Source organism: Furipterus horrens, unplaced genomic scaffold, assembly GCF_987537825.1.
Source record: "Furipterus horrens unplaced genomic scaffold, mFurHor1.1.pri manual_scaffold_6, whole genome shotgun sequence".
NCBI lineage: Eukaryota > Metazoa > Chordata > Mammalia > Chiroptera > Furipteridae > Furipterus > Furipterus horrens.
In genome coordinates, this window is record NW_028327176.1 from 53,840,614 (window position 1) to 53,851,718 (window position 11,105).

The 11,105-nt window shown below is 45.6% G+C and overlaps 1 protein-coding gene across 2 annotated transcripts in view; it reads right to left on the bottom strand.

The window, feature by feature from the left end:
• Nucleotides 1–3,445, bottom strand: part of RAB11FIP5 (RAB11 family interacting protein 5) — a 34,770-nt gene extending 31,325 nt beyond the window's left edge. For both annotated transcript variants that reach the window (XM_090281513.1, XM_090281512.1), the window contains exon 1: nt 2,843–3,445. In XM_090281513.1, the coding sequence (XP_090137639.1) occupies nt 2,843–3,264 (422 nt within the window). In that variant the 5' untranslated portion in view covers nt 3,265–3,445. The remainder of the gene's footprint in view (nt 1–2,842) is intronic.
• Nucleotides 3,446–11,105: the final 7,660 nt, after the last annotated feature.

An 11,105-nucleotide genomic window follows, 5' to 3' on the forward strand; every position in this document is an offset into this window, starting at 1 on the left:
AGAAATGAGGAAACAGGTTAAGTAATTTGCCTGCTAATAAGTCACAGAACTGGGAGTGAAAGCCCAGGCTCCAGGTTCTTAAACCCAGTGCTGTCCTGCCTTTCTGAAAGGGCAGAGGCAGCCCCAGGCTAGGTTGCTGGGGAAGAGCGCTGCAGGCCCCCCAAGCCAGCCATAGTCCTCAGTCATCCAGCAGGAAAGAGAGTGGTGGAGAGTTGTGAAGGGCCAGTCTGCTTCTTCAGGAGCTCTCGTACTTCATGTGTATCCTGCCACCCACAATCCTGGGGCTTTCCCAGGCTCTAAGTTCTGTATTATATCCCTGTCACCTGAGAGGCTCTTCTAGGGCAGGGGATGTCTCCCAGGTCAGAGCTTCTAGACATTGTTACCAAAACCTCCCTTTCCCCTCACTGCTGTTCACTGGTCACCAGCCATGTCCTGGAACTGCACCAGATACTTTAATCGCATTCTCATTTCATCCCTTACATCAACCCAGTGAAGGTGTAAGGTAGCCTCATTTTACAGATGAGAAAACTGAGGCACCAAGAGTTAACTTGACTTGCCAGAAGTTGGCAGGTTTGGGACTAGAATCTGGGCTGTGTCATTCTACAGGCCCCTCCTCTTTACCGTGAGGCTGCCCTTCCCTAGCCAGGCTGTGACTTGTCCACACAGGGCTACCATCTGCCCTCCCTGAGAACACCAGATCTGGTTCATGGAATTAAAGTGTGAGACTGTTCTTTTCCACCATTATATAAAACTGAGGAGGGTACACCCTGGTCCTCTCCATTTTGCCCTCTCCCCACTGGGCCACGTGCAGACTCGCTGTCTTAGCAGCCCATGCCAGAGTGCTCCAGAAAAGGCATCCAGGAGTGGCCATTAGAGCCAGAGGTAGGAGGTGGGGACCACAGTGGGGGCAGAGGCCTTCACCCTCTGTGGGTGAGCATGCTGAGAGGGTCAGTGTACTAGAAGATCAGGCCAACTTCACAGACTTCCCTCTGTCCACCACAAGTGTCCCTCTCCTCCCTGCCCCCTCAAGGACCTATAAATAATCCAGGTTCATGCATCAGAAGAAAGGCAGTGAGTTGCATGTGGAAAGGTCCTGGTGGAAATATCACTTCTATCAAGTCAATTAAGGCTCCCACTGAGAGATCAAGGGATGGCAACTCAAATTCTCCAAGAGGAACTATCCTTGGCTGAAAAAAAGGCCCACCTGGGCCTACAGGCACAAACAGCTCAGGGAGGAAGATCCACAGCCAAGAAGAAAGCAAGGGCAGGAACTGGAAAAAAAAAATCAAAGGCCCCTCCTTCCCCAAGTCACTGACCTCACAAAAGCCCCTCCCTATAAGCCTAGAGACTTTTTCCTGTCCCCCAGATATGTCATCTAGGAGTCTGTCAGATTAGCTGAGAGGTGGAGGTTTGAAAGACTAAGAAAGGGGTGCAATGAATTTGTGAGTAGGAGCCTCTTCAGAAAAAGAAAGGGCTAAGAGATCCAGGGGAGAGCTTTCCACCCCACACCCACCCCCTTGGGCTCCCTGAGCCAAGAGGAGGGAAAGGACAGAAAAGGGGAGGAAAAAACCAAAACAAGGACCAAGCTCTACCACATGATCCCACCCCAGCAACCAAACAGCCAGTCATGAGGGAAGGAGAGGCAGCTAGGGGCGGGGGGACACGTGGCCAGACCACAGCCCTGAAGGGAACTTGCCCTGTGCTTCCCACCCCAGGCCACAAAGAGCCACAAAGGCCCTTCCCTATTCACATTTTGAAAAATGTTCAAGGTCAGATCTTTTACTACCCAACACCTGCTTTCATCTGGGTCTACACCAGGCTCATCATTTTCTTCCAGCAAGCCTTCCTGGATTTACTCAGTTGGATGCCACTCCATTCAGGCAAACCTTTCCAGACCTGTTCCCACCTAGAGCACACCCCTGCCCTCATCCCCTTATCCTCCCCATCCAGGGCTCATGAAGCCCAGGGGAGGTGTCACCCGAGTATCATCTGAGTGATCCACAGCAGGTTGTCAACTCCTGGCCTCCAGATCCTGCCCAAGCCCAAAACAGGATATGAGGCTCCAAGTCTAAAGCCTTGATCTTCACACAGGAGGGAAGGTTAAATGCTGCCAAAATAAATGATTACAAAAAACCCACTGGCCCTTCTAGGTGGAAGTGACTGGAAGATTAGCTCCTGCTGTGCATTAACCCTGATGCTCTTTCCAACTCAGGCAGGACTTTAATCAGAAGACAGATTCAAGTGTTCCTTTTCTTTACTTAGAGGTATTTTTGTTCTCAGAACAGGGACACAGAGGGACAGGGTTCAGGGGGTATCTCTAGGCAGCAGAGGACGTCCCAGTGCCAGACAAAAAGCTGATGCTCGGTTCAATCTTGTCCTGGAGGACAACACTGCACCTTCCTTCTCCCACAGGGTGAGGCGGCGCCTCTCCACTCCCCTGCGGGCATGGCTTGGGTCAGGCGCCTGCAGTTCCCCTCCCCCTTCAGGAAAGGGAGAGAGGCCAGGAGATCCTAAGAATGGCCTCAAGATATTTCTTCTCGAGGTTCCCACAGTCCAAGAGCCTCTGGATCCCACTCCTAACTTTACTTGACAATTTAGTCCTAACGCTAGGCCACCATTCACACCTCTCCAGGCCTTCCAAGGCCCACCAGGGGCCAAGCACAGCGCACTTTGGTAATGGGAAGGGGACCCGTAAAGGCTTAGAACCAACTGCTCGGTTTACGCCCTTGAGCACCGAGGCAAAGGGCACAGTACGCAGGCCGAGGTTCGGGGTCCTGTTCTCCCACCCGCCCCGGCCTGGAGAGGCCTTTAACCGTTAGTGCACCCCGCGCCCCTCACTCACTGTGTATGCTGGGCGTGGCCCGCGCCGAAGACCTCGTCCAGCTGCACCGTGGCCTGGCCCAGGAACTTGTCAACGCCGATGAGCGAGCGGTGCATGGTGGTGAGCACGAGCTCGCAGGCGGCTGCGGCCCAGGGTGACGGGCCCGCCTCAGGCTCCTGCGCCCGCAACAGGCCGTCCAGCGCGCCGGGAGGAAGCTCGAAGGAGCACTCCTCGCGCCACTCGGGGCAGCCTGGGGTCTTCTCCACCACCGACGTGCTGTACTTCTCGCGGCCCACCTGGATCACCGTGTACGCATCGCTGGTGCTGCCCGCTCCGGAGCTCTTGCCCCGCAGTCCGCGGGCCCGCAGTACAGTCACCTGGACGTGCGTGGGTAGCCAGCGGGAGGGCCCCGCCGCCGGCTCGGTGCCCCGCACCAGGGCCATGGCAGGAGAAGAGGCAGTGGAGAGCTGGCCAACCTGGCGTAATCACCCGGACCAAGTGATAAACTGGGCAGCGGCGGAGGGCTGTCAGGAGCCGGCTCAGAGAACCGCCGCCGCCGCCCCCACAAACGACCGCCGCAGCTGCAGGCTGTGCTGGGCAGAGACTGCTGCCGCCCCTCGCGGCCTCCTGCCGCCCCACCTTCCCTGCCGCCTGCCGCGCGGAGACGTCAGCGCCCCGCCCCTCCCCGCCCCGCCCCGCGACCAGAGATGAAGCCCTGCGCAGCAGTGCGGTGGTGCTGCGGTGGATGTGGCCTTGACACCCTAGCTCAGGCCACCGCAGACCGGCCCCGAGTGGAGAAGGCTGCCCAGCGCCCGGCCTCTGCAGAGGGGTGGGCGGGGCTCCCGCGCCGGTACCGCCCCGGATTGGGGGCACAGGCGAAACCCCGCCTGCCTAAGGGCCAGCGCGACACCCTTGGCGGGTTCTGAAATGCCCGCTTAGCGTCTTCAGGCCAATCCCAAATCTTCCTTCAAGACGTCCTTGCTCTCGCCCTAAAACTTTCCCCGCCCGCCCCTCTGGGATGGCCATCCCCTTAGCGGAGGCATGTAGGGGCAATGCGAGAACTAGCTGCCCTCCTCATCTCGAGACGTGCTCTCCCTTCACCAGCCGGCCCTTGCCCTGGAAGATACCCAGGTGAAACTAGAAGCGATTCCCGCTCCGCCACGTGACTGCCCTGTATCAGCGACCTGCGAGCAGATGAGTAGTCGCTGCCTCCAAACTCCGTGCGGGAGGGGACCACGGATGCGGCGAGACCGCGGAGTGCGAGGCCAGAGAGAGCTGGGCTCGCCCTCAGAGGACTCTGCGGCGGAGAGCAGAGTGATTAATAAATGAGTAACCACATCAATATTTCAGTGTTCACTCAGAGCGCTGGAGCTCATCCGTCACGAGTTGGAGGGAATTATAGACTGGTGGGGGTTTTAAATGATTACTTCCACCCATTAAGTACCTACTATGTGCAAAGCCCTGGGTATTACTTGCACACTTGGCTTATTAATAATGATAACAATGGTTGATTATAGATGCTGAATTTCGGCCAATACTGGTTTGTGCGCTTTATATGCATTACCGCATTTTACCCTGGGAGTAACCTCAGGGGTGAGTATGGTTTTTATCCCTATTTTCCAGAAGATAAAAAATTGCAATCAGGAGGTTATCCTGCCCAAGATCCTTAACTGCCAGAGGTAAGATTTGGATTTACACAAATGGTCCCAAAGCCTGTACTTTATTTTATTTTATTTTTACTTTCAGAGCCTGTACTTATAAAAAAAAAAAAAAGGAATGTAATACACATACACAGCTTTTTAAAGATCAAATGGGACAGCCTTGACCAGTGTGGCTCAGTTGGTTGGGCTTAGTCCTACAAAGCAAAAGGTCACTGGTTCAATTCCCAGTCCAGGTACATGCCTAGGTTGTCCATTCAGTTCGGGGGTGGGGGTGGGAGGCATACTAGAGGCAACCAATCGATGTTCTCTCACATTGATGTTTCTCTCCCACTCTTTCTCCCTGCCTTTCCCCTCTCTAAATAAATAAATTAAGTTAAATTAAAAATGGGACAGAAGGGCTTATGATGAAAAGCAAACGCTCCCTCTCCACCCCTGGAATCACGGATAACTACTTATAGCCATTTGTGTTTGTAGGCTTGGTGGTCACCTCCATATCTCTATATAAACTGCTTACATAGTTATATTCAGATTTATCAGGACTGGCCATTATGTTTTGTCTTCCTGCTATGATAGATAATGATTTAGCTCACTCACACCCACTTCCCTCCCTCAATCTTGTATAGTTAAGCTATTATTTTTAGTTTCTCTACTGGATACCTTTTTATTGGAAACCTTCATTTCTTCTTGGGAGGCTCTCACCAGTACTTCTTGACTTCCTGTGCTGTGAGAGGAGGATGCCAAAATTCCCACTCTCCAGGTCCTGTCCTCCACCAGGAAAATGGATATAGGAATTCAGGGCAGGAGACCCAAGGGAGCACATCTGCCACAGGCCCAATCCTGACAACCTCTCACCTTTATTCCATGATCATATGACTGGGGTGGAGGAGTCTTTAGCATTGAGCACCATGGTCCAGCATCCCTGTGGACAGCACCTAGATTTGGAGACAGCCAGATCTGCCTATGGATCTTGGCTCTCTGCCACTTAGCAGCAATGAGATCTGAAGTTTAAGCCAGCTCTCTAACCTCTCTCAACCTCATTTCCTCATCTAGAAAATGGAGATAATGATTCCTACTTCAAATAATTGCTGAGAAGATTACATGAGAAAATGTCAGACTGTAATGCCATGGAGAACATCACAAATGATCTCCAGGCATCTGCATATCATATGCAGCCTTTTTCTTTCCTGATTCTGAAAGTAATTTGGAAACTACAGAAAAATATAAAGAAAATAAAAATAGATGATAACTTTACCATCCAGAAATAAACACTGCTAACATTTGTATTTCTTTCCAGTATTTATGCTATAATATATGTTGTTTTATATGTATTATGTTTGTGAGGCAACTGCAGTGTAATGGCTAAACCTGTAGTTTTTGTCATCCTGGGTCTGCATTTATATGCATTTTCTCATTTATTTAAAGAGACAACCACTTAAGGCAGCTGCTATTGCTACCCTCAGTTTTATTGACAAGGAATCTGAAGCAGAGAGAGATTGGGTAATTTTCGCCAAGTCTCCAACTGGAAAATTGCACACCGGACTTAAACAGGGATCTGAGTGACTCTACTGCCTGTGGCAATCTGCCCCACGCGAGGTATCTAAGCACTACATCCATTTGAAGCTGATAAAGCAGGAGTGTTGTCATACCCATTTTGCAAGTGAAAAAACTGAGGTATAAAAAAGGGTAACAGATTTACCAGACATCACAGAGTCAGGATGAAGCCCCCTACTTTTTGAATGGATTCCCCAAGGGCTTTGTACAATAAATGAAGATATCTTTACCAAGCTACAATGAGCATATATTTGTCTCTTTCCTTAATGGTTCCATATCATCTGTTTCCTAGCTCTCCAAAATGATTGGACTGCCTTCTCCCGCCTACTTCCCTCCCATCCCTGGAGGAGTAGCAAGGCTCTAGAGAATTCGGATGAGCTACTGCATTCCTTCCTCCTGCCCTGGCCCATGGAGTTTAGCAAGCCAGGCTTCCTGCTAGACAGGACTACCCTGGCTGGTCACTTACCCCAAGGGGAAAGGGCGGGGTCTACTAGCTGTTTTCAGTGGAGAAAAGAGCATAAACTCCCAAGACACTGACATTGCCACCTAGAAATGTGTTTCTGTCTCTAGAAGATGAGACCACCAACACTGCCACCTCCCTGCAGCCTGCCAGGAGGGTTAGACAGAGGACCTCCCTCTTCCTCTGTCTCCTCAGGGCTGGGCATGCTCATGCCTTCTGGGACCTTTCTAGCCCATTAGGACAGTTCTTGCTTTTAAAAAGTAGTCCTTTCTGTAATTTCCACTCATTGCTTCCCTCTGCAATATCATATTGGCCCTTCCACACAGGCACTGCAAATATATTTGCCTGGCTCTTCAAGCTACGTTTTCCCCTGTCCTTCACCTCTCCTTCCTGGTCTCATCATAATAGAGTCACAAAGCCCTGGTTCAAATCCTGGTGCCACCACTTACTAGCAGTATAAGCTTGGACACCTATAAAATGGGTTTAATAATAGGAAATTACCTCATAGTGTTAGCCTGAGAGCTATCTCAGCACATCATTGAAGGGTAATGAGTGTTATCATCTTAGAAGTCTTTGCTGAAAGCAAAAGGTTGAACTTGTTTCATTTGCATTTCTTTGATTGCCAGCTAGATTGAGTGTTTTTTCCAGTTATTAGTCTTCCCTCTTTCATTGTGTTTCCTCTTTTAATGAGCTGTCTATTTTCTGAATTGTATATTTTCTATGCCTATTTTTTGAAGGCTTAATTTCTTATTAATTTGTATTAATCTTTTATGTGTTAAGAACAATAACACTTAGTCTTTTATATTTATTGCAAATATGTTGTGACATAAGAAGTTATGTAGTCAAATCTTCTCATTTCTTCCATTGTTTCAAACTTAAGTTCTTTCACGGGTCAAATAATATTTACTAATATTTGTAATAGTTTTTTAGTTGTTTGACTTTTTTTTTTTTTGTTCTTTCATTGTCTTTAAATTCTTCTAGAAACTATTTTGGTAAATAATATGAGGTGAAAATCTGACCCCCTCTCCCCAAAAGCTATCCAAGTTTCCCAATTGATATTGCAAAACCTCTCCCTTTGCCACTAGGTTTTTAAATATGTTCTTATATATCCTATAGACAGAGTCTGAACTTTGTATTCTTTTCCACTGATATTTATATCATTATGCCAGTGCCATCTGTTTTAATTATTGTTGCCTTTTATGTGCTTTATTTCAATGAAGAGCAAATCTTCATGTATTTATTTTCTTCAAAGATTTATAGTTACTTTTACCCATATATTCATCCACATGAGTTCTAATTCTTTTGGAATTGTGAGATCAGTTGTTGTGAGAAAAAAATGACATCTTTACAAATAATAGCCATTAAAAATCATGATATAATTCCTAAAATTAGGAATAAGACAAGGATGTTCTCTCTCCACTTCTATTCAACATTGTGCTGGAGGTTCTAGCTAAGGCAATTAGGAAAGAAAAAATGAAAGTCATCCATATTAGAAAGAAAGGAAGAGTAAAACTATAAAATCACATGATCTTGTAAATGGAAAACCTTAAAGAATCCACAAAGAAACTATTAGAGCTAATAAATGGGCTCAGCAAGGTTACAGGATACAAGAGCAATATACTTAAAGCTATTGTTGTCTACACACTAGAAATGAACAATTGAAAATAAAATAAGAAAACAATTCCATTTATAAGAGTAACAAAAAAGATAAAATACTTAGAAATGAATTCAGCAAAAGAAGTGTAAGACTTATACACTGAAAACTACAAAACATCATTGAAAGAAATTAACCAAGACCTGAATAAATGGTAAGACATCCCATGTTCATAAATGAAGACTTAATATTGTTAAGATGGCAATATGCCCCAAATTGATCTAAGAGTTAATATATATTCCTTATCAAAATCTCAGCTTGTGTTTTTGCAGAAATTGACAAGTTGATTCTTATTGAAATGCAAGGAACCCAGAATAGCCAAATAAATCCTGAAAAAGAAAAACAAAGTTGCAGTACTCATACTTCCCAATTTCAAAACTTAACTACAAATCAAGACAGTGTGGCACTGACATAAGAGGCAACATAAAGATCAATAGAATAGAATTAAGAATTCAGAAATAAACCCTTACATTAGAGCCAACTGATTTTTCAACAACAGTACCATTCAACAGTCTTTTCAACAAATGGTATCAGGACAGCTGGATATTCATATGAAAAGAATTAAGTTAGACTCCTTCCTCGTGCCTTTATACATATTATACACTTAGTAAACAAAAATTAACTCAAAATAGGTTATATACATAAGTGTAAGCACTAAAACTATAAAACTCTTAGAAGAAAATATGGGAGTAAATCTTCATAACCTTTAGTTTAAGCAAAGCCTTCTTAGATACAACACCAAAAGCACAAATGATCAAATAAAAAATAGGTAAACTCAATTTAATCATAATTTAAAACTTGTGTGCTTCAAAGAATATCACCAAGAAAGTGAAAAGACAACGTTCAGGATGAGAAAAAATATTTGCAAATTGTATATCTGATAAGGGACTTGTATCTAGTATATATAAAGAACTCTGACAGTTCAACAATAAAAAGATAATCCCATTTTAACCTGGGCAAATGATTTGATAGATATTCCCCCTAAATAAGATATGCAAGTGACAAACATGCCATGAAAATACACCAAAAATATTAGCCATGTTAGGGAAATGTACATTAAAACAATAAAATCCCACTTCACACCCAAAAGAATGGATATAATTTTTAAAAGACAGATAATAAGTGTTGTCAGGGTGTGGAGACATTAAAATCCTCATATATTGCTGGTGGGAATGTAAAATGATATGTAGCCTCTTTGGAAAACAGTTTGGCATTCCTCAAATTGCTAAACTTGGGAGTTAGCATATGACCCATCAATTCTACTCGTAGATATATACTCAAGAGAAATGAAAACATGCATCCACACATAAAAAAAAAAAAATGTGCATGAATCTTCATCCCCAGATTTCTACCTTAAACCTATACACCTATTCCCACCTGCATGTTTCCCATCTGAGAGACAGCGGTGTTCCTGTGTGCTTCATTTCCCTCTTGTTGCCTTGGGACAGTCCAGGGTTCTGTCTTCCTTATTTCTGTACATCTCATCCCCTGGCTCCTTACTCTCACCAATAAATATGCTCAAGTCACTCCCCATAAAAAAAAAAAAAAAAGAAAAGAAAACAACACACTCCCTCTCTCTATCAGTCTATACTATATCATGTCCTCCTTTCCTTCGGGTTTCCTGGAGATGATCTGTCCTCCTGGTCTCTATCCCCTTACTTCCCTATTCACACCAAAACCACTTCAGTCTAGCTCTCCGTGTTCCACACACCCCTCCCCCTATATTGCAAAACCCTAAGGCCCTTCTTCAGTCCCAGCCTTACTTGACCTCTCTTTGGCATTCCGCAGTTAACCATTCCTTTCTCCAAACTCCCTCAAACCCACTTTCTGCCTCTGGAACTCCACCCTTCCATGCCTTTGGTTCTGCCTTTTCCTCAACCCACTACACCTGGGTCTCCTTCAGGTACTTCTCTTCCTTCCCCTATTTCTTAACTTGGGTTTATTTCTCAGCCCTCGTCTCTTTTCATTCCTCACTCTCTCTGGAGTTTCACTTTACACACGTGGTTTTGTTCACCCTGTATATGACCCCAACTACCATATGACACTTCCAGCCCAGTCCTCTCTTGTGCACCCCAGATCTATACTTACAAATGCCATGAAACATCCACAGATACCTCAAACTCAACAAGTTTGTATTAGTTTGCTAGGGCTACCATAACAAAATACCACAGACTGGGCAGCTTCAACAACAGAAATTTATTTTCTCACAGTTCTGGAGGCTAGAAGTTCAAGATCAAGGCATTGGCAAATTTGGTTTCCTCTGAGGACTCTCAGCTTGCAAGTGGCCAACTTTTTGCTGCATCTTCACATGGTTGTCCCTCAGTCTATGCATTGTCTGTGTCCTAATCTTCTCTTCTTATAAAGGACACCAGTCATATTGGATGACCTTAATGGCTCTATCTCCAAAGATTGCCAGAATTTGAGGTACTGGGGATTTGGACCTGAACATATAAATTGGGGGCTAGCAGCACACAATTCAGCCGATAACAGTGTTGGAAGTTGAACTCATCATCTTCCCCACCATGATGGGCTCCCTCTCTTGTATTCCCTGTGTTGGCAAATCTGTCAAAGCCCGAACCAGAACCCTAGAAGTTGCAGTGTTGTTCTCTTTAAGAGTAAGACTAGGCGTAGGGGTTTGCACCAGACCTAGAGGCTGCACGGGGCGTCTGCTTCTTGCCTGCTCCTCAGGAGCCAATGTGAGAGGCTTCCACTGGCCAAAGGTGCACCAACAAGGATAAAAAAATCAATTGGTTGAAGTACATGAAATATATTTAAACCCACAATTCACAATTTTTAAAAATTAAATTTGTCATCATTAGAAGATGCTAAGGAACCAACACCACTTTGAAAACTGCTAAATACAGGGAAAAAATTTTGCTCTTTTTATAGGGATTGTAACATTAGGTCACAAAATAGTAGATGAGAAGAAGTGTTTCAGCAATTAAAGAAAAAGAAATG